This window comes from Poromitra crassiceps (genome assembly GCF_964638095.1).
Source record: "Poromitra crassiceps genome assembly, chromosome: 25".
Lineage (NCBI taxonomy): Eukaryota > Metazoa > Chordata > Actinopteri > Beryciformes > Melamphaidae > Poromitra > Poromitra crassiceps.
In genome coordinates, this window is record NC_139649.1 from 6,147,871 (window position 1) to 6,172,050 (window position 24,180).

The window sequence follows — 24,180 nt, forward strand, 5'->3', positions numbered from 1 at the left end:
GAGATAGATTTTTATTATCAAGTATTTTGATTCCAATGCGAACATTCTAAGGGGATAACATTTCCTATATTGCCATGGCATATAAATAGGCTACCATGTGAATCTTTTTTTCTAGGCGTGTACGTTTTTAGCACAGGATCGACGGAGTGGGCGGTGTTTTTGTTGTGGACGAAGATGGAAAACTGGAAATCCGGGTAACAAGGTGCCTGAATTCGAGCACGCCCAACAAGACAAGACTTTATAGTTTGGCGCGCCCGCGGGTGACAGCAGTCAGTGAGGAAGGAGTCAGCGGTCTAGTCAGTACCGAGTTTTGCCTTCTATTCTGTAAAAGGGATTTGCACATTTAACGCTATTCCCAGCTTGAGTGGGTGTGTGATTTAATACGCGAAGTTTCTCCACATTCACTCGCTAGCCGTCTACTGAAGCTTGCCCCGGGCGGCAGCAGGCTCGGACGGAAATACACTTTGGAAAATGCCTCCCATAGAAAATGACACCGGGAGGAATGAACTCAAATCTCGGATACAGGGTCTTATTGACACCAATCAAGTGATGGTTTTCAGCAAAAGCTACTGTCCGTTTTGTGTCAAGGTAAGCGCAGTTCCTAGCTAACGTTACGGCGTCCACTGCTTCATCTTCTGCGGTTCTGCTGCTAAATACAGCTACGCTACGTTAGACGTCACGGCCACGGGCTAGGTCTAATCGCTGGTCGGTCCTTCCTAGTGCGAGTGCATGTAGCCATGAAGTGCCTACAAAAACATTATTAAAGCTTATTGTGATAGGATTTAGTTGAGAATGGTATTCATGTGGTATTTCTCTTGGACTAAAAGCAAGTTGTTGACTGTATTATGCTAGTTTACGAGGACCTAACCTTCCGGTTACGTTTACGTTAAATGTTATTGAAAAAAACGGCAAATTATTGTGACCTTGCTTATTGGAAAAGTTACATCATTCATGATACATAACCTAACACATTGTTTGAACCAGTAGGATCTACTCTTCGATTCGGCACAGAGCCAATACACCAAGCAGAACTTATTGAAACAATAATTTGAGTTTGTTCGTATGTGTCCCACAGTCTTCCGCTAAAATAATCTTCGCGTTTCACACCGTGGATGCGTGTAAACGAATTGTAGTAGTAGTAGTAGGTGGGATTTCATTGAAAAAAAGCGCTGCTTAGTGAATCGTTTAAATGCCGAATTTGCCTGAAGTCCACATGGATTCTTAAAATGTCATAAGGTATTTTGTACAAGGTGTGTAGTTTACCGATAAGGAAAGCAACATTTCTGTCATCTTTGTATAACAACGTTTGTTGGCTTGACTTCATAACGTAAAGTTACAAGACAACACTCGTCACTCAGTGCTGTAGTGATAACCGCGTCATTTCTCTCAACATCTGTCCGTCTTCCTCTCCAGGTGAAAGACCTGTTCAAAGAGCTGAACGTCAAGTGCAATGTGGTGGAGTTGGATCTTATTGGTAAGACATGGAAACTTTTGTATGTTCCCTGTGGTTGTGTTGCATAGTGTCAACCTAAGTCACATCAGGACAGTCATATGATTTGATTATGATTCAGATTAAAGAAGGAAAAACACAAGGTCACCATGAATAGGCAAAACCAATAATGTCCATTTCAAGAGAGTGACTCCTGCACACATGCTCTTGCATATAATGTAATTAACTACCATTGCAATGATTGCAGATCAGACCCTGCAAATATATCTGTTAAATTAACACCTGTTGCTGTGTCTTTGAATGAAAAGGAATCGGCGGTAAAGATTACATTCCTTGCAACCCTGTTCAGATCAAGCAGGATCGCATCTACAAATCATGACTTTAAAATTAAAGGGTGTTGCTATGTTTAGAGTTGAGTTTGAGTTTAATCATTCTGACTTGCAATACATGATTGAATTATGCAGAATGTACACTTGAAAAAAACAATAAAAAATACACATACATTATGCATTATTAAAACAAACCCCAACATCAAAAATACAATCAACGCTTAACTACAGCCAATTAAAAAGCCTGACGCCACAAGAGATGGTGGAGTTTCTCAGTCTATTCTGGTTTTTGGCAAAGACAACTGATTGCCTTTGCGCAGAACACGGCCCTTTCTTTCTTACTAGGGAGGATGTGGTGGAGCAGGTGGTTAGGCTGGTGCATGTGGCCTGTTGTCTTCGTGTCTGCAGATCAGGTAGATGCAAAGAGACGTCCTTGAACCTCATCATTATTTTGACAGGCCTTTTCTGGACCCTGTCCATGGTGGCTCGTTGTTTAGCCGTACAGCCGTACTTAATTGAGAAAGGGATTTAAACAACTGTGTATAAAATACTCTATTTTGAATAATAATTTGTCGGATGTTTTTTTAATGATCTTGTTAAAATCCTTAAAATGACTTCTCCCTCATTTAAAAATCCAAAGCAACCAATCAGGGTTATCTAGAACCTAACTAGCCAATAATCGCAGCATACAACACAGGCTTTCAACAAATTAACTTTTGATGTGAGAAAGTGTGAAAAACTAAATAAATTTGATTTGAGTGATTTTTTTTTTTTTGCATACATTAAATAGGTACACTGAATACCCAGGTATGTGAACTAAAATAAAATAAAAACATTTTTGGGTCATTTTCAGCTTGTTAATCTCAAAATTCAGACTTTTTTCCTCAAAATTCGGACAGTAACTCGGAATTCTGACTTTAATCCCAGAATTCTGACTTTATTTTCAGAATCCTGATTTAAAGTTATTACAATCTCAAAGATTTTCCATCTAAATAAAAATAAGAATCACTCACAATGTTGATTGAGGCTATGGTCCATTGATGGAAGCCTTTTGCAGTAGATGGTGACGTTATGTGACAGTAATGTCTGCAACACTGTTTGGATCTCACCTGCAATTACCACTCACCGCCATTTGGATCTCACCTGCAATTACCACTCATTGCCATAAGTGTCACCCAAGAGAACAAAACTGAAATCTTAGAGATTATCACTTCAAAAAAAATTGTGTGTGGTGTAATATTTATTTTTTATTTTTTGGAAATTTTCTGTCAACCCTATTTGAATTCCAGGCGACCCCACTTAGGGTCGCGACTCGCGACCCTAAGGTTGGGAACCACTGAACAGTATAAAAGGGAGCAAGTGGGCTTTGTCTGTTTGTTTGAATTTTTGTCCCACTGATGATGTCACAATGTCTATGAGATCATCAGTGATGTCATCAGTGACATCATTATTGACCAAATCATCTTATGACATCACTGATGATGTCATAGGCATTGTGACATCTTTAACATCATTATGGACCAAAATCATCCAACAACAGCCGAGTAATAATAACTATTTTCCTGTGTTGCTTGCGAACAGGTTGAGTTGGCCCTGGCCTCTCTTAGCACCACGCCACCACCTGGATTCATGATATCAAGATTCATGAACATGTTTTCTTTAGGCTGAGTTTGAGTCTAAAGCTGTGTTCACACCGAGATATTTATTTTTCGCTCTGTCACTTGATTCAACCCTTTGGAATCACCCTGTCGCTCTGTTTAAATCGCTCATCAACAGGCACACGAATTGACGGACATCTGGGGGCTATAACGTTACCCAATGTCATGATGTTTGTCCACTACAAGCCACCGTAGTTGTTTACAAGCTAAGCCTATCAGCGTGCTGCTAACGCGAGTTCCATACCGGTAGTACAGACTTCACTTCATGTCAGCGGTCAGCCTGGCAATTAGCTGTCAATTGTGTTGCCACACAATAAACCAGCGGTTTGTTCCAAGCCAGTGGGATCCTTGACTCACTCTCACACGGCAGCCAATCGGCGTTGAACAGCGAGCGACTGATGCCAGCGTAATTTCGCTCGAGTTGGGATATTTCATCTCGGGCGACGAGCGTATTTTCGCCCTATCGCTCTGTCTCTGTCACTCGGACGCCCAGCGATTTTTCTCCCGGGGCGAATATACGCTCAATCGCTCGTTTGCATTGACTTTGTATGTAAACTCGATGCCAGCGACAAACTTGAATAGGTCGGTGTGAACGCAGCTTAAGCAGCAGGTTCTACCAACACACGGAAAAGGTTGTGCTTCATACAGCCAGGATGTACAGCACGTGTTTGAGCCCTATGCATCAGCACAAAAGGTGCTGAGTCACTGTCTGGAGATATCTTGGCAGCAGGCCTTATCTCTGGAAACCCCGGGCCAGCCTCTGCTCCTTCTCGCCTACTTATTTTTGCTTGTTTCCAGTCTCAGCTGTGAATTTGAATATATTCAGTTTGGATCATTGTTGTGGAGAGAAGTGGTCAATCTGCTGGATTGAACCTGATTTATATTTACCCATGAGAATGTTTAACCACATTCAAATTTTGTGAGACAAGCTTGAACTATTCTGCCGCTGTGGCGTGGCAGAAAGGATTTCCTCTTTATGAACCCGAGCCAAAGGGGCATTTACGTATTAACTTTTATTGACCCAGCCGTGACCGAGGACTTTCACCAACGGTGACGGCCCGGTCTCTGGCACAGCTTATGGTGGCTTGAAGCCCAAATGGAATATGTGGCGAGCAGCACGCCAAGCAATGAGTGCACAATCTTTCTGGTTTTATTTTTAAAGGTTTTACATAGAGGGGAAAACAAAGCGGATATTAAAAAAAAAAAAAAAAAAAAAATCTGCAAGCAGCGTTGAACGGGGCCTTGCAATTAGCTGTTGCACAATAGATGGACTGTAATTGAAACAATAAACAATAGTCACATATAGATTATTAAACTAGCTAATTAGATCTGAAATCAGAAACATCTCGTGAAGAGGTAATGTATTAGTTGATCACCCCCCCCCCCCCCCCCACCTTCCCCCGCAGATAGATTATGGTCATTTTGTGCACAGCAAAAAAAATCTTGCTTATTGCTCCCTTTAACAACATTGAACTGTCTGTGCACTGCAGAGAATGGATCCAACTACCAGGATCTGCTGCTTGAGATGACTGGACAGAAATCGGTTCCCAACGTCTTCATCAACAAGACGCATGTCGGCGGCTGTGACAAAACAATTCAGGTAGGCAACAGTAACGGGCTTCATCGCTCCTGGTAAATACTTGGGGGTTCTTCCTTTAATCATACATTGGACTCTAATGTATGATGAATGCAAGAACCCCAATGATTAGAGTAAATGTTGCACATCTTGCTGCAATTCAGTAATATGACACTTAGGGGTGCACCGATCACGTTTTTTGCCACCGATCACCGATTGCCTATGGGAAATATCTGCCCAACCGATCATCGACCGATCACCGATTACCGATCACCGATATATAAACTCCTCAAAAGTTTGGAAACATTATTTTAGGTCGATTATTTCTCCCCTTTAATAATACCAGTTGGCATTGTATTTTATATCGTTGGAAAGCCTGATTAGTGATAGGGCTTTTTTTAAATATATATATATATATATATATGTATATATATATATATATATATATGTATATATATATATTTTTAATATCAAAAAAATATCGGCAATCAGCCGAAATATCGGCAATCAGCCGATCGCATATTTGAGGTCAAAATCGGCCGATACAGATTGCTTGCCGATCGATCGGTGCACCCCTAATGACACTATTGGGTGACGTATTCAGATGCCAGCAACGAGTTGAAATGCACTCATTTGGCTCAAGTGGCATTTAAGCTCCTCTATTCAGACCTCCATTAGCCTAAGCATGACTCATCTGAAAGGCCTCGTCTGTTCAGACCTCCTCTCTTCAAATCAACCTGATGCACAATCTGGAGTGTTTTTGTCGTTTTAACCATATTTGAGAGTGGCTATTTATATTTATATGCATAATTGTGGCCACACAAGCATTTCCGTTCTGAAACGGGAGGATATTCCCCACGCTGCTGACCCATCTTATGACGAGACACCAGCAGAATGTATGGATACTGAATTGTCTCCATGCTTTCTTTCTCCCAGGCCCATAAAGATGGCGTCCTGCAGCAGCTACTGAGTGGAGAGAACTACGACTACGACCTGATCGTCATCGGAGGAGGATCTGGAGGAATGGCCTGCTCAAAGGTGACGAGAAGAACTGCTCTGATTAATTACAACAGACATTAAAGTGTTAATAATATTATTATTATTATATATAATTATTTTTTTAAATTATTTTTATATATATTATATTATATATATATATATATATTAGTATATATATATGTGTGTGTGTGTGTGTGTGTGTGTGTGTGTGTGTGTGTGTGTGTGTGTGTGTGTGTGTATATATATATATATATATATATATTATATCTAATATTAATGTTATTCAGGTTAACACACATTCAGGTGTTATTCAGGTTGAGTCTCCATGTTGCCAGGGATGAACCAGTTCAGCCAGCTAAAATTAAAAAAAAAAATGTTTTAATACATGCTTCAGAATGTCTACTTAGTACTTGCCCAGGGACACAGATACAAATTAGCTGCCAGTTTAATCTGGTGCAATTACTTTTAATTGTGCACTGTCCCTTTTTAAAAATAAACAATACAATTTTAAAATCGCGCTAAGGATGAAATGAATCCTGCTTCCATAGAACTTGTACTCAGTTAGCAGAAACGTAACGGGGTTATGGAGCAAGAGTGATCCTGTTGTAACACTGGTTCTGTTTGTAACAGGAAGCTGCTGCAATGGGGAAGAAGGTGATGGTACTAGACTATGTTGTGCCCACACCCAAAGGAACCACTTGGGGTAAGACATTTCCCCTCTAGCATACCTAGGTAGATAGCCATATTAGCATAATTTGTTTGAGTCTTACCGTGTTTGAAAAATGGACCCTTCTCTGTTTTTGTCGAACGTGTTCTCCTCTGGCGGTCAGGTCTGGGCGGAACCTGTGTGAACGTCGGCTGCATCCCCAAGAAGCTGTTCCACCAGGCGGCCCTGCTGCGCACCGCCATGACGGACGCTCGCAAGTTTGGCTGGGAGTTTGAGGAGACAGGTGAGGGGTCAGAGGGCAGCCGCAGGCCCAGGAGGTCACGGAGGGGGGAAATCACGTCGCCGTGCCGTGGTACTTCCTTATTCAGAAGTCCAGTTGTTTGGTTCCGGTGTTATCCGATGCTCCTCCTGTGAAGACTTGCCTCGCAGCTTGCCAAGAGGAAGAGGTTCTTCGTCTGTAGTAATGGCGTTTCTTCTTCCTGTGTTCAGTGAAACACAACTGGGAGACGATGAAGACGGCGGTGAACGACTACATCGGGTCTCTGAACTGGGGCTACAGGGTGGCACTGAGAGACAAGAACGTCAACTATGTCAACTCCTACGCAGAGTTCACTGAGCCACACAAAATCAAGGTGAGTGCCGTTTGAATCGTGACCCAACACTCTGTCACTCATCTTGAGCCGTTTACCTTGAACGAGCGTCATAGCCTGAGGCAGCAATGCTGATACGCACCCTTTTTTTTAGCCTGCTTTGTCTGCTACTTGTTTAGCCTCACTCTTCTGTTGTTGACAACTGCTTTCCGCCATTGTTGTTGTTGTTGCTATGTCAAACAGTTGCATACCGGAGCTTTAATATACCTGTATGACATGTTTAGGGACAATCTCTCATAGATCCTCTGTTGTATTCCCTGGTAGGCGACAACCAAGCGAGGGAAAGAGACGTTTCACACAGCGGCTAAGTTTGTCCTTGCTACAGGAGAGCGGCCGCGCTACCTGGGCATCCCTGGAGACAAGGAGTACTGCATCACCAGGTTAGAAAACGATATACACGGGCGTCCGGGTAGTGTAGCGGTAGATTCCGTGCCTACCAACACGAGGGTCGCAAGTTCGCGCCCCCGGGTTACCTCCGGCTTGGTCGGGCGTCCATACAGCCACGATTCGCTGTGTCAGTGGGTGGGAAGCCGGAATGAGGGTATGTGTCCTGGTCGCTGCACTAGCGCCTCCTCTGGTTGGTCGGGGCATCTGTTCGGTGCAGAAGGGAACTGGTGGGAATAGCGTGACCCTCCCCACGTGCTACGTCCTGCCGGTGAAGCGCCCCGATCGATGTCGGGTGAAAAGAAGCGGCTGGCAACTGCACATGTATCGGAGGAAGCATGGTGCTAGTCTACGGCTCTCCCCAGATCGCAGAGGGGGTGGGGCAGGCAGCGACCGGGGCAGCAGAGGGAAATTGGCCAAGTACAACAATTGGGGGGGGGGGGGGGTCAGAAAAAATAATAATAATAAAAAAAGAAAACAATATACACATTCAGTGATGTAAATAGGTTTTCAATGTGGTGAGTCCCCGGTGGTGGTCATTTGAGTAACACAAATAATATTTGTGTTTTTTGACAAATTGTGGTGCTTTGACTTGTGTAGCCTTAATGTTGTTTACTTACTGTCACAGATATTTTCTCAGCAAATCTTATGTCATTTTGTGAATGAACACAATTCCAGACATTTGCCCCCTGGACACTTTTTTGTTTAATCACACCGATCGATGCATTCTGAGCCAAATCTTGTCAATTCACTGCCGCTAATTATGTCTTTCTTGCCTTTATGGCCGATAGACACTCCAAATGTCTTTTGCTAAATTGAATGCTCTGTCTGTGATGGTGGAACATGCTCAATGAGATGGTTGTTCAGAGGCTCGCATTCTCCTACAGTTTGGATTCTAACATGGCCATTGTTTTATCTTCTCCTTCATGACGCTTCGTCGGCTTGCTGTGGCTGACCTCCATGTCTCTTGTGTCTGTCCACCAGTGATGATCTGTTCTGGTTGCCCCACTGCCCGGGGAAGACCCTGGTGATCGGCGCGTCTTACGTGGCTCTGGAGTGCGGCGGCTTCATGGCCGGCCTGGGTCTGGACGTGACCGTCATGGTCCGCTCCATTCTGCTGAGGGGCTTCGACCAGGACATGGCCAACCGTGCCGGGGAGCACATGGAGGAGCACGGCGTCAAGTTCCTCCGCAAATACGTCCCTGTGAAGGTAGGCGTCGACTATTCTGCTTTTTCCCTTAGCGCTGCCAATAGAGAGGCAAAGTGACCGCCTACTTCCTGCTTCAATCAGCACTGTACCAGAGATTTTCATCCGCCATTTATTTTCCCATACACATTTTGTAAAATGCGCATAAAAATAGTTTTACTGGTTGAAATGGTACGGATGGGGGAGCTGGCCAGACTAAGTAAACATTGTCATTATTTTTGACATTTTATCATCATGACATCTATCAATCTAATATGCTTCACGTCCTCCAGCTAATTATTTCTCTCAGAAATATTTCGCTTTTGGTACAACAATTTCATCTTGCTTTAGATGAATCCCTGGGTAGTAAGGTTGTCAGTTCAATGAATCACACCCATGCCTAAATAGACAATGCCTTAAAAGTATGAAAGGTACTCTGCACAATGTATGTCGTGTCAAGTGCCTGTCCTGGGCTACGAGACATGGCTAGAATGTTTCGAAATAGGCCTTTTTCACAGTAGCCATTTTGTGTCTAAAATGTGGGAAGTAGCACTTTCAATTCAATTAAAAAAACGTTATTAGTCCCGCAACGGGCAATTTAAGGTGGTGCACCAAAAGTTGGGTTTCCAATTTCCAGTCCATTTAAGTGTTCCAGTGTTGAGGCCCTAATTAGTGAGTTGGTTGCGCCTGTGTTTACCCTGCCTTTAAGACACAAAATGGCAGCTGTGAAAAAGGCCCATGGTGCAAGCTGTCACACTCATTGTCTTTCGTCTTTCTCTTTGTGTGTCTGTGCACGTCTGCATGTGACAGGTGGAGGAGCTGGAAGCAGGCACTCCTGGAAGGCTGAAGGTGACGGCCAAGTCCACAGAGAGCGACGAGATCATCGAGGGAGAGTACAACACTGTAGGTACCGCTGGAGTGGACCCTCTTCACCCGTCCAAGAACCCAAACCCATAGCACGTTACTGCACGTACTACTTTGACTGTTTTTATGTTACGACGGCTCGGAAGGAAAAGTCCACTCTTAACCCTTTAAGACCTGATGCAGCGTCTGTGTCGTTAACCCTTTCAGCAAAGATACTTTATACACTATCCCTCCATTTTTAGGAGCTCGTTCGTTTCAAACGCACCGTAGGTTTTAGAATGCTTTTCTAGAGGGCAGCGTAGGTCTTAAGGTGGGATAATGAGGGATAATTGGGACATCAACGCATACGACTTGGAAGATATCTCCAACGCAGCTACGATGGAGTTTGTTAGAAAACACCTCGGCGGTAAACATCAGCTTTTTGTGTCAGTCCCTCCGAATCAAAGACTGATATGCAACCATCACACGGGGAGAAAACCGTCGCAGAAGACTGAGGCAAAGATACCAATTCCTCTGCTAACACTGACTCGCCTCAATGGACCAGAACACAATGTTGTGTATGAAGGAAGTAGAAGCAGCCTAGGCACTAGGCAGGTTGAGGCAGAGTAAATGACAACATCACACAATAATGGAATGCACCCAAGCTCAGATTGGTATTTAATGGTGTAAAAAGATCCAAGGGTGGATTTATCCTTTCAACACTTGGCAACTATGGTATGAATAAGTTGCAGTGCCTTGACTTCCTATTTTGCAAAGTAGACACACATAAGGGTCAGTAAGTCGTCTCTGCAGGAATGAGGCGAGGATGCTGTGTTTCTCCAAACTAAAGAAGCGTTGTCTTTGTCCATAAGGCCTTGGCCACACTGATCCGTGGTCTCTGTCCGTGTGCGTTCATTTCTCTGTTCACTTCCATTCATTTTCAATGACAGCTGTCCGACTGTCCGTGGAGCACTCAGAAGCGTACGTATCCAGAAAATTTGCATACGTTTTGATGGACAGAAAGTTGAAGAGGGATGAACTTTTTCTGGATGGACGTATCGGATGGTCGGATAGTCACTGTCCGTTTAGCCAATCAGAGTCGAGGTCTCGAGAGGAGGCGTTCCGAGATTTGTTTCAACTTTTCAAAGATGGCGGTCGAGGCGGTGAAAGAGGCTATAATTAATGCTGTGTACACATCATGCTGTTGTACAACGTGATAGTCAGTGTCACCGTCTGATTTCACCATCTAATCTGGTCATTCAGTGGCATTTTATTGCCACATAAGTAACGTAGCGCACAGAGCTAACAGCTAGCTGACACCAGCTTTCTTTTTCTCTCGGTTTATAGGCGGGTCGCTGACACCTTCAAGGTGCTTACCGCCACCTGCTATACAAGTAGGTTACTTGTACATGCAACGGACATAAATCTATCCGTCTATCTGTTCTGTCCATTTTCTGACGGATCAGTGTGGCCAAGGCCTAAGGTGTTGATGAAGCGTTGTCTTTGTCTCTAAGGTGTTGATGAAGCGTTGTCTTTGTCCCTAAGGTGTTGATGAAGCGTCGTCTTTGTCCCTAAGGTGTTGATGAAGCGTCGTCTTTGTCCCTAAGGTGTTGATGAAGCGTCGTCTTTGTCCCTAAGGTGTTGATGAAGCGTTGTCTTTGTCCCTAAGGTGTTGATGAAGCGTCGTCTTTGTCCCTAAGGTGTTGACGAAGCGTCGTCTTTGTCCCTAAGGTGTTGATGAAGCGTCGTCTTTGTCCCTAAGGTGTTGATGAAGCGTCGTCTTTGTCCCTAAGGTGTTGATGAAGCGTTGTCTTTGTCCCTAAGGTGTTGATGAAGCGTCGTCTTTGTCCCTAAGGTGTTGACGAAGCGTTGTCTTTGTCCCTAAGGTGTTGATGAAGCGTTGTCTTTGTCCCTAAGGTGTTGATAGCAGTGGGCAGAGATGCGTGCACAGAGAAGATCGGCCTGGATCAGACGGGGGTCAAAGTCAACCCAAAGTAAGTTTATGACCCCACTCTTTCTTTCTCTCCCCCCCCCCCCCCCCCCCCCCTCGTGTCACTCAGCTGTCTTCCTCTCCTTCTCCACCACTCCTCCTACATGTGTCTCCATGTGCTCGTCAGGCCAGGTGGGTGTGCCTGTGCCTTTAAGACTCCTGGCACAGTCATAGTGATTCAGCAGTATTGCCGTCCCATGGCCCTCAGCTGGGCTGCCGTGTGTTCTTAACAGTGTACTGGAGGATATGGTGGTGGTGGGGGGGCAGAGCGAGGCAATGTAATATGAGAAACCCTTAGAAGGTCTAAAATAAATGAACTAAATTTAAGGCCTCTAATATCTATGTAGGATCTTTTAATATGTTTTTAGAGGTCGTTTTCCCCCATAGCAGGCAATGACCGGTTTCAGGCAATGACTGGTTTCAAGCAATGACTGGTTTCAAGCAATGACTGGTTTCAGGCAATGGCTGGTTTCTTTGTGCTGCATGTCCACGTCCACCTGTGGACTTGAATCCAGAACAGGGTTGGTAGTACAATATACATCCTGTCTGCAGTTGGACTTCACATCTCTTACTTAAGCGTCCTTTTTTTATTTAATCCTTCCCATTTATAGTTTCAGATCCGTCATTAGCTTTGTAGTAATTAGGAATGGGTTGATCTTGATGTTAAATTCAACTCCATGTACCGTTGAAATGTAAATGTGGCTTTGTGAAAGCTGCAGATATTCCTGCCTTGCTGTTGTAATTGATGCTAACGTCGAGGGCGTTGTCTTTGCTCTTTGCTCTGAGCATGTAATCTTTCTGTATGTTGTGAATGGGCGAGCCTCAAGAGAGATTAAGACAGGATTAACACGGCGCTCTGAGTCACATGCCTCAGTCTTATGACCGTAGTAGTATTTGCACCATGGGGCTGTGCCCGGCACACAGCCCAGAGGGCCACCGGGTTCGGGTTCAGGGGCCCCTCAGCGGCTTGGCCTCCACCTGCATCACAGCTGGAGTTATTTACACTCCTTGATCATATTTTGCAAAAGAGTGAATGTGTTATTGATCGTGTGAGGGATCTGCTGATGTGTGATGCAGCATATGTGTAAAATGACGTACTACTACAGCTGTGTTTCCCCCGTTTTGCTTCAACAGTTAGTTTAATTTCTGCCTGCTCCTCTTACAGCTTCCGGATGAAGTTGTGCTGTTATTTCATTGATGTCTGTAGTTCTACTAAATTCTGTTATGTAAAATATCGAGTTAAACATGTTAACTACATTGTTTATTTGTGCATGTTAGAGCCTGTCGGGAGATATTGCAGTCATGTTGTGGCTTATATCTCTCCCTGGAGATGAGGGGAGCTCCCAGAATCTGCTGCTGCCGCTCTCCCTGCCTTAGGCAGTCCATGCGCATGGAAGAGCAGGGAGTCTCCAGAACAGAGCCATGCCGCCAAATATAACTTGTGCAAATAAAAGTAATGTAATCTTGAGTCTGGTCGATTTCAGCATAGACACTGGACTGGAGCAAAATCGAACTGGGGTGTTTTTATAGTTGGTGACTGTAGGGAAATAACATAGTAACATGATTAACCACTCCCTCTGTCCCCCACCCCTCCCTCTGTCCCCCACCCCTCCCTCTGTCCCCCACCCCTCCCTCTCTGTCCCCCACCCCTCCCTCTCTGTCCCCCCCCCCCCCCCTCTGTCCAGGAATGGGAAGGTCCCGGTGAACGATGAGGAGCAGACCAACGTGCCCCACATCTACGCCATCGGCGACATCCTCGAGGGCAAATGGGAGCTGACGCCCGTCGCCATCCAGGCCGGCAAGCTGCTGGCCCGACGCCTCTTCGCGGGCTCAACGGTCAAGGTGCGCACACACACACACACACACACACATACACACACACAGACACACAGAGAAACCAGAGAGTCATGCTAGTCTAGTTGTAAACCATAGACAGTTTTACAATGTGTGGTTAGTTTCCCATTCAGATCAACTTTATTATCCCACACGGGGAAGTTTTATGATTATGTGGATATGACAGAGTAATGAAAGTGAATGAATCCTATAATAAGAATGAGAAGTGTCCGTGTGTGTGTGTGTGTGTGTGTGTGAGTGAGGAGAATTTTGTCCGGCCACAGCTATGCCGTTTTTACGTGCGATCGGGCTGAAATTTTCAGGGGGTGTAAAGAGCACCCATGCAGGTGACCTGACAGAGCCAGATTTATTTAATTGGGTGATTGCCCTAATTATAGAGAAAGTTCTACATCTCATAATGTATTGGACAGAAGGCATTGCCTATGCTGCCTCAATGAAAACCTTTTCGATCCCGCCATGTAATAACTGCTTGAATGTAACCTCTGATAGCCAGTGTTCAATCTACCACGGTCGATTGTCACCACAGTGTCATGTGACAGGAGTAGCTTTAAACAGGCTATATTTCCATTAACGAACCCTCCGGTTAATTGTCTCTGTTTGTTGCAGTGCGACTACGTGAATGTCCCCACCACTGTCTTCACCCCGCTGGAGTACGGCTCCTGTGGCCTGTCGGAGGAGAGGGCCACCGAGCTGTACGGGCTGGAGAACCTGGAGGTAACACAGACGCAGTCATCTGAATAATGAATTACAGGTGTCGCTTTCACCTCACGCTAAACTCTCGAACGGCCGGAGTTAAACGCCACCACAAAACAATGGCTGTGGTTCTGCTCGGTCATTTTGACGTCACGACAACAACGAACACCTGACTTCCGGGGGACTAGTATGAGTTGTGCCAAACAAACGTTCATATCTCAAAAACTATACATGACATCGCTCATATTTTGACATTCGGAGTGAGAGCAGAAGTAGCTCAAGAGTTTGATGTATAATATTATGCATGTTGTGTTAAAGTTGTGTGAACTGTCGCAGTTTTTAAAACGCACACCGCACAGCTGGGGCTAGAGTGAGCACTCAAGGCTGGTTCCATAGGGTCCCATTGGCGTTTCCCCCGAAAACGCGGTTTGTTGACCAAAATGCTGCTCGGCTGATCCCTCGTATAGGAATGAGCTGTGCTCTTGTACGACTAAACATGAGATGTTGGGATTGTTAAGTGGGAGTAGTTAAAACGACACTTTGTTTATTTTTAATACCTGCAAACACACAGCATTTGCAGTATTTCTGTTTAATTGTACTTCACTTTTCTCCAGCTTCAGTACAAAGCTGGTTCACGTGTTCATATTTGAGAACCGTTCTCAACTGTTCTGAACTGTCACAGTGTTGATGACCTCATTCTTTCCTGCTCCCTCTGTTCAGGTGTACCACAGTCTGTTCTGGCCTCTGGAGTTCACCGTGCCCAACAGAGACAACAACAAATGCTACTCCAAGCTCATCTGTAACAAACTGGACAATGTAAGATGGCCTGTTTTCGCAGCAACAGGTGTTATATTGTAGGAACGATGCAGTGTGATAATATATCGTATATCATATATTTATTGTTGTTCCTCTAATGCCGTCTCGGCGTGTAGGATCGAGTGATCGGGTTCCACTACCTGGGTCCAAATGCTGGGGAGGTGACGCAGGGCTTTGGTGCAGCCATGAAGTGCGGCGTCACCAAGGAGCAGCTGGACGACACCATCGGCATCCACCCGACCTGCGCTGAGGTAAGGATGAGGGATGTTAACCGTTAAAGGGATACACCAACTTTTTGGGAGTTTCACCCATTTGCCATATCGCCCATACATACATGTAACCAAGATACACAATGCCTTTACCGGCACTCTCCGTGCAGTATACCGTGAGCTACAGTCGTCCAGTTGGTATCGCCAATGAATTGGGGGAAACGGTACAGCCGTTCAAAGTCACCAAAAACACACATTTCTAACGGCGCCAAAAAGCACGGGCAGCAGCGTTGGCACGATGGACGATGGCATCGACCTCTGAGCCTTCGACATCGGACCATCGTGATTCATCTTTTATTATTTTATTATCTGTTCAAATTAACATTTTGCAGATTTAATCATAAAAAAGGCCAACTCCACTCACCATTAAACAAGCCCCAGTTCAGAGAAGCGGTAGAGCGGAGAGGAGGAGGAGGAGGAGGAGGAGGAGGGGGGGGAGGATATAGCAGAAGTCGGTTGTGTTGTGAAAATGTTAAGACAAAGAAGAAATTTCACGTTCTTTCCTGTTTTCAACCCAATGTGAGTAACGTTACAAGTCTTCAACTGTGAATTCAACTCGCCTGTTTCCAGGAACTCTCTCCATAACATACTGTGTAGGCTGCCTGCTGCTGTGTTTCTATCTCTCCTTAACGTTACCTAATGTCAGGTTCAAAATTGAGCCCACACAAATCTAACGTTAGCCGCCAGTAATTCTGCCCCTTTTCTGCCAGCTAGTTAAATTCAACACACACACGTTGTTGGTCAGGATCTGTAACGTTAACGTTATTAGTTTTGAGCCTTTCAACATTGCTGTTAGTGCACAGCCAAACGGCACCGCAACGACTTCATAAGTCATTATTTAATTGGGTTCTGGAACCTGAAGATAGCCCGTGAACGGGGCATGAAGAAACTTCACTGACATGTCTCTCCTGTCCCTCCCAGATCTTCACCACTTTGGACGTGACCAAGAGCTCCGGTGGAGACATCGCCCAGTCCGGCTGCTGAGGTTAAACCCTGCTCGTTTAGCGGGCTGCTCTCACATTAGATCTCTCCAACCTCTCCAATGTTAGTTCCCAGTCAGCCTCAGCACCAGCTGCCCCCTCCAGGCTCCACCCCCTCGCTCAATATCCAGGCCAGTTGTTTCTCAGGACAAAACCCAACACACTGTGGCCGGAGTCTGAATCAGTCAAACCACTCATTTGGTCAAGAAGCTAGGCGGTGCTACCGTTAGCATGGGCGGGGTTTTGATGGAGAATGAAGGAAAATGCACTGAGGGGACAGGGGGGGGGGGGGGGGTGTTGCTGTGTGCTTCAGATCTAAGAGGTGACTGGAGGCCATGGAAGTCATGGCTTTCTGAGGTTGGTTTTCTATGTGAGTGCAGCCTGCTGAACAGCGGGGTTACTCTGCTTGTAGTTCCACTGGGCGCCAGCTGGCGTGCCCTTTTCAGAGGAGCGCCGACGCACACCGCACCGCTGTGTTACGTGTGTGTCGGGGCCGTTTGTGACGTCCTGGCCCGTAACCCCAAATACTGAGGTGGGCGAGGATCGATGTCCCTCTGCAGAGGCGCCCGGCGGCGACCCTAATAACCCTTCGTCCAACTCCCCAGCTTAACACACTTCTCGTTCACACGCGCGCGTATAAACGCGCTCTGACGTCTCCTTTTAGCGAGGCATATTTAAATTCGCGAGTTTGAACGGATGCGCGGCTCCGACCTCTGCTCCCGCTTGTGGTGTAAACACCAGGTTATTTAATTTGGTGTGTGTGTGTGTATATATATATATATATATGTATAGATGAAATGCGTTCATCTCGTCGAGCCCTCAACAACCCCACATCATCCCCCTCGATAAATCCGCGAGACAGTAATCGAGGTGCGGACGGGGCAACGTTGTGTCGCTGTCAGCGTTTTGTCATCGCTGTGTGGCGACACCGCCTTAAAGACAACTCAGTTTATACTTCTAAAACCAAAGCGGTCCACGTCGAGAGCAGGCCGACCTACACTTCGCCACGCGCATCCAAAACCCTTCGACCTGCTGCATCCAAACACGTGAAACGAGAACCGAATGGAAAAATACAACCTGAATTATGCTGAATGTTCCTCGTCTCCAAAAAAAATATTTTAAGACTTTCAGTTAAATTAATGCTTGTTTGTTTGATCTGCTGTTTGCCTTTACATGTGTATGTAAGATGTATTCAATCTTTGTAGAGGACAGTATTGTGAGTGACGTTGGTCACGTGTGTAAACGACTGCTTCACTGGTATCATACCACTGTAGATGAATTCTCTTTAATAAAGATGTGTATACCTGACCATGTTGTTTTCTCAGACTTTTGCACTTGGACGTTTTATTCGTTAAGAAGCGCTTGACCTCAAGCGGTAAACTCGACGTCGTACATGATGTTGTAAAGCAGAACCATTTAAAAGAGGGAAATATAATGTTGTCGCCTTGCTTCAGGATTTGTGGTTTTTGATGTAATGTAGCTTATTGAGCAAAGTATTGAACAGCCCTGCCAGTGGGGGAAGTAGCGTTTCATGTTTCCAAGCAACCTGCCGCTCAATTTCCTCAACACAGATAGCCGACTGGTCTCAAACTATTTTTTTTTTACTGGAAAGAGCCTGTACTTATCAAATGTAGTGTACAACTCTCCAGTCTGCCTTACTATCTTACAGAACAGTACATATGAGAAGCTTAACTTCCCATGAACTTCTGTGTGCCATTGAACTAAGGTTACCTACCATTCATGTAATCACTTGGTTTCCATACACGGGCCTATTCAGCCATTTTCTAATGCAGCATGATAGTTTTTAAATGATTACATTTGCGAAACTGTCAATTTCAGCCTTAGAAATGCAACAAAACACATTAATGTAATTATTGATTTTTTTTTAAAAGAGCCTTATTTATTATGCAGTGAAATGTATTATATTGCCATCCCTAAAATATCCATCACCTGCAAGTTACCCCCCCCCCAAAATCGATTGACCTAAATTGGATTAGAAGCAATAATCTAATAATACCCACTATGCACCATCATATCAGGTTTCATATTGGAAGACAAAAAAATGCATTTCTGTTTAATAATTTTATTCATTTTGACAAAGCCCTTTATACATAAATGTTGCCTTTTCAAAACTTCTATAGCCTATTTGCTGTGTAGGCATAAAGAAATTGATCATGCAGTTAGAAATGAGTGAGATCTAAACTGACTTGACTATGAGTTTGCAAATTAATATAAGAATTTTTTGTTTAGTTTTATAATTAATTTATACACTATTTGCGGCTGAAGTGTGCACCAGTTGCGTTACTTCCTCTATACTGCCCTGGTTTTTGATTGTGAAAAAGCTTGAAGAAGGGGTTATTTTGAGTGCTTCCTACGCAGGTACAGCGGATCACAACGGACCTGTTGAAACCTTTTCACATCAGAGAGCTGCATCAATTCCTCTGGGCGTCTGTCTCTGTCTCTGCGGGGCCTTTCAGAGCGGACAAGTGACGCTCGTCATCAATAGCATGCGCCGCTGTGAAGCCTTTGTTGGCTTTAATGGCTTGGGACTTGGTTCATCGGCCCACATCTGAAATAGCTGTCACCTGGGCTGCCATGGCAACTCGGACTTTGATGATGAATATTAATTTCTTATTTTTATTTGCTTCATCATTTTCTTGAGGACAATCTGCCGCAGACGGGAGCCATTAGATTACCAGCGATGACTGCTTGTTATCATCTTGTAGGGGGAACTACCACAGGAGCGGTTTTTTGAATACTGTGCCAGGTGTTTGTCTGGTAATGCAATTGTGTCACAACTGTGCAAGACGCAGTCACGAAACCTTACAGGGGTGTAGTTCACATTAAAATGAAGGCCGAGTTCAAAGGTGGGTGTGATCCGAGCAAGGGGGCCGGAAGTAGGACCCCCCCCCCCCCCTCACTTTACGCTCCTGGCCCACATTTGTTTTAAGTCGCGGGCGTTGCAGCTGGTGTCATCCCAACGCAAGATGCTCTCTAGTTCACTGGTTTTTGTTATTCCAAAAAACAGGCATGTTTATGCGTACGCATTGCTGAAATGTTTCTATTAGAAACAGTTTACACACGATATAATAATCCTCCCATGCTTTATTCCCACACCTAATACAAATTATGAATATATTTACAGCCTTAATGAGTGAAGAAGGGGAGGTTACACTGGCCCAAAATATGGGCCAGAAATACTATACATTATCCATGCAGGATGACCGGTTACCACAACTCTGTCCAATAAAGGAGCTACTTGTGTGTCCATGTGACTTGTGTTTACAAGCCCCACGCTGCCTCTAGAGGCCATCTGATGAAGTGATCCTGACTGAGTAACTGACTGCCTCACCTGAATGATTTGGCTCGTGAAGCCCTCGGCTGCGCTGCGCCGTGGGAAAAATGGAAGAAAGCCAACTTTTCCTCAAAGAAACAATCACACACCTTTAGTGCCCCATCCTGTTTCAGAGGCTTCTGCCAAGAATACATCTCTGTGTCGGCCCTCGAACCCTGGAGGAGAGGGGAGAAAAATCTCTGTCCCTTTCCTTCAAAACCCACGCCTGTAGTTTTTTTTTTTTTACCTCGCAGAATATTTTTGCAATAGTGTACATAACACTGTAGCAAGAACAAAGTACCACCAAGCAAGCAACAAGGAAGTGACATTTGAGACGAGTCGACTCATGTTGGTACTAGACTATGGCATCACTTTAACCTCTTCCTTAAACCTCTGTGGTCGTCTTTTTACAGTGACTGTGGATCAAATGTCTCTTGACATTAGAAAATGATCTTATCGGACCAAGTTGAACCTTTGAAAATACGTTGTAAACCTTTATAAACTGCTCCGTTTTTCTTTCATTCCCTTTTGGAGATGGCAGGGGGGTGCATAATGGTTTTTGATGTGATAGAGTGTTCTGGGAAGTTCAAGAAACTGAATCATTGTCACAGAGCAGTCAAACGTCATCCCTGACCACCCTGTCTCACAATGACTTGCTAGTTTTCCTTATCAACGCAGCCCCGCCCACAACACAGACTCAATGTCAGGATGATTGGATCTTAAATGAGAGACTTCTTTCACCAATGAGTCACGCACCCTCCAGTGTGTTTGCATGACTGAATACTTTTCTATTCACGATAACTGTTCCAATGTGATTTTAAGGGTCATGAGACGCGATGACCTTTCAGTCCCCCCAACACACACACACACACACACACTCTTCAGTCTAGTCTTTCTTTGCATTATGCATACCAAACATAGCTATTATTAACCATGTCAACTACTGACTATGCCATTTTCTAATTTCAGCGTAATTATTTGATGCAGCCGGGCTATTTTAAATTGAGAAGATACAAATTAATGACATCAAAGGCATTTTATAAATACTCACACAAAGCTGCTTTATCATGTCTCCTTCCGTGCTGAGATTGCATTAGAAAATAACACGCCATAACTCTTATAACATCTTTCGAGCAGTTTTTGTTGATCAGTGCTATCAGCAGCACTTCAATTCGTACGGTCACTCACACACACACACACACACACACACACACACACACACACACACACACACACACACACACACACACACACACACACACACACACACACACACACACACACACACACACACACACTCCTGTGAATATAGTATTGGGGAGAAGGGCATGGTGCTACCATGTACATTTTGAACTCTATTATTTGCATATGGTGGTCAAGAAAATGCAGAAATACATTGCATTTACTTTGAGTTGGCATTTTGTGGAGACTGCAACGGGACAAATAAATGGTCAAATGTAAGAATATTTGTGGAAATGTGGAAATTAATGCATTTCCAAAATAAATCAATACATCAATTTATAGATTGATTCGTTCACTCATTTATTGTTTTATATGTTGATTCCTTAATATGATAGGCCTGGCCATCCATAGATAAAAGGCTTTCTGCCCTTTCATGCAACTGCACCTTGGTTGTCAGTTTTGTTGACAGTCATCGGCCTCTAGAGGGCAGCCCAGACTCACAAAGCCCTGCATCCGATTCTGGCCTCAGTCCACTGCTATGAAGAGAGTATTTTCTCATAAGAAGGCATTATCCTGTAGGCACTGACCTATATAAATGACTGTAGGCCTACAGTATACCTGACAGATGACACCATAACTTGTTCATACTTGTGTTCTCCTGTCATGTCTTCCAAATAAAAGGCAACACCAATACCAAGAAAAGTGCTAATAACTGTCTGCCCTGAAAATTGATCACTGACACACACCTTGAAAACATGTTTGTCAACCTCCTCGCCTTTTAAATGAGCTGGAATTATTCCTTACATCATGAGTGTATTCTATTGCTTTACACGTGTGTTGTGCTTGAAAAAAGTGCCATCAATGGATTCATTTCCATGCTTGATGAGCAGCGCTGCAGTGCAGTTTGCTCCTGTGTCTTCTTGGTACATGATGTCCACCTCTTCTGTGGAAAATGTGTCTGAGCCAATGCAGGTTTTGCTGGAAGGGAGTAGAAAAAAGGAGGGTAACATATGAGGGAGTTAGAGTGACTGTGTGGCTGGGAGTCAGCCTTGGCCTTGTGTCAGATACACAGAGAGCTCCTCTCTCCTTCATCTCACTGCTTTATATAGGCTGGCTGGACAGAGCAGGCACAACAATCTTTGGACTACAACTGAACCACCCTACCTGCTGAACCACCCTACCTACCTGCTGTTTTCCCCTCAGAGCGACAGTCAAGCAACACAAATGACCTTTTTAGGGTATTCACCTTATGCAGCCCCGCCCACTTGACCCATTGTATCACAACTTCCTGTTCAAAACGCCGCTGTTTTACCTGCTCAAACTAGTCTGACTCACCTGGTCAAACCTAGTTTGACTCACATTATGAGTCAGACTAGGTTTATGAGTCATAGGAAGTGTAAATACAATCGGAACTTCCGATTGTATTTACACTTCCTGTTAGTCTCTCAAGCATAGGCTAAGGGTGAATATGGATGTCAAAGAAAGGGTAAAAACCCCAAACCTAAATTGCAACAGTGCCAGTCTCCTCCTCCCTCGCCTGCTTGTCTTCACCTGACCGGCCATTGGATGTAGCCTGTCAGTAAAGACCATCTCTGACAATAAACAGCTGGAATGTTAGGTCTCTGCCCCGACTTGCTGGCTCATCAAACAGCACAGAGAAAGAAGAGTTAGTGGAAGAGTTCAGTGTTGTGATGAGAGGCTGCTTTTTGACATTATGAGAGAGACCAGTGGAATGACGACACCCTACTCAACTCGCAGGTCATGTCAATATTTGCTTACACGTCCCTTTTGCTCTTTCACATAGCGAAAAGGCACTGTTGTTCATGCTGTTTATCACAGAGTGGCAGGGTCCATGCTGTTTATCACAGAGTGGGAGGGTCCATGCTGTTTATCACAGAGTGGGAGGATCCATGCTGTTTATCACAGAGTGGGAGGGTCCATGCTGTTTATCACAGAGTGGGAGGGTTCATGCTGTTTATCACAGAGTGGGAGGGTCCATGCTGTTTATCACAGAGTGGGAGGGTCCATGCTGTTTATCACAGAGTGGGAGGGTCCATGCTGTTTATCACAGAGTGGGAGGGTCCATGCTGTTTATCACAGAGTGGGAGGGTCTCCTACTGGTGGCCACTGAGCAGCTCCACTGCAGCAGTTGGGGGTTCACTGCCTTGCTGAAGGGCTCAGAGATAGGGATTCAAACTGGCAACCTTCCGATCACGAGCCCGCTTCTGTAACCTGTTGCTGCAGCCTGAAGCCTGTATTGACTGTCACGTTACTGCCAAAAGACACCTCTTGTCTGATTGGCTGTCACGTTACTGCCAAAAGACACCTCTTGTCTGATTGGCTGTCACGTTACTGCCAAAAGACACCTCTTGTCTGATTGGCTGGCGGTGGAATGCACGGTGACCCCCGACCCCTGAGGGCTCAGACAGTAAACACCTCGACAAGCTTCACACCGTCTCGGCACCGGCCCTCAGGTTTGATCAGTCGCGTGCCTCCTAACCCGTCCTGGCTCCTCTCGGGACCCGGACGCATGTGAGGAATGGACAGGAGGTCAAAGGTCAAAATGGGCTCGGCGGGGAGTCGTCTCTGCATGCTCTAATTGGCTGAACCTGGGAAGACGCCGACCGTTTCACCCCTCGAACCCTGGAGGCTCAGGCACGGAGCGGCCCTATCCCATGGGGGATTAAGAGTGAACTTTGCAGCCCTCCCAGGAGTCATGTGCTCTCCCCCCTGTAGAGGCTACAGCCCCCACTGCTGATATACCAACACATCCTCATACCAAAATGATAGAATAAGTCGATTTCCAATGACTCCCAAAATGACATGAGTGATACGCCTCGCGTCGGTCAGTGACTGAACAGTGACATCATCAGTGATTTATGACACTGATCACTGGTGTCACAATGTCAACATTGTTCAGTGAACGGTTCCCAGATTACTTATGCATCAACATTGTGACATCATCAGTGACATCAGTAATGTCAAATCACTGACGATTGCACAATGTGTCACAATGTCCAGTGAACTGATGTCAATTGCTGGTCGGTATAAAGTAATACATTTTAATAAGCTGCAGAGTCAGAAACAATTAAGGATCGAACCATAACTTATTTCCTTTGCATGCAAGAGTAGATACCCAAACGATTTTAAACTATTTGTTTGACAAATCTAGTGATTTAACAGTTATTAATCCAGTAGTTCTGAGAAGGCGAGAGGCAAAAGAAACACACAAAAAATCAAACCCAGATGTCTTGCTACAGCCTAATCAATCAGTTGTCATAATACAGTACATGAGTGTATCCAACACCATAGTTTTGTCA

General features: G+C 44.9%; 1 protein-coding gene across 1 annotated transcript; it reads left to right on the forward strand.

The window, feature by feature from the left end:
- Window positions 1–262: 262 nt before the first annotated feature.
- On the forward strand, window positions 263–17,652 carry txnrd3 (thioredoxin reductase 3). Its single transcript, XM_083661053.1, has 16 exons — window positions 263–588; window positions 1,414–1,474; window positions 4,928–5,037; window positions 5,950–6,051; window positions 6,643–6,715; window positions 6,843–6,962; window positions 7,169–7,311; window positions 7,594–7,709; window positions 8,698–8,923; window positions 9,710–9,802; window positions 11,660–11,736; window positions 13,418–13,574; window positions 14,193–14,300; window positions 15,000–15,095; window positions 15,212–15,346; window positions 16,286–17,652. The coding sequence occupies exons 1-16, from the start codon at window positions 472–474 to the stop codon at window positions 16,346–16,348; spliced, it is 1,797 nt and encodes a 598-aa protein (XP_083517179.1). The 5' UTR covers window positions 263–471; the 3' UTR covers window positions 16,349–17,652.
- Window positions 17,653–24,180: the final 6,528 nt, after the last annotated feature.

Excerpts from the sequence above, each read along its gene's own strand:
- txnrd3 (XM_083661053.1), top strand. The coding sequence starts at position 472 with ATGCCTCCCATAGAAAATGACACCGGGAGGAATGAACTCAAATCTCGG. Across the intron at positions 9,803-11,659 it reads TCGAGGGAGAGTACAACACT|GTGTTGATAGCAGTGGGCAG; the intron begins GTAGGTACCGCT and ends TTTGTCCCTAAG. Across the intron at positions 15,347-16,285 it reads TCCACCCGACCTGCGCTGAG|ATCTTCACCACTTTGGACGT; the intron begins GTAAGGATGAGG and ends TGTCCCTCCCAG.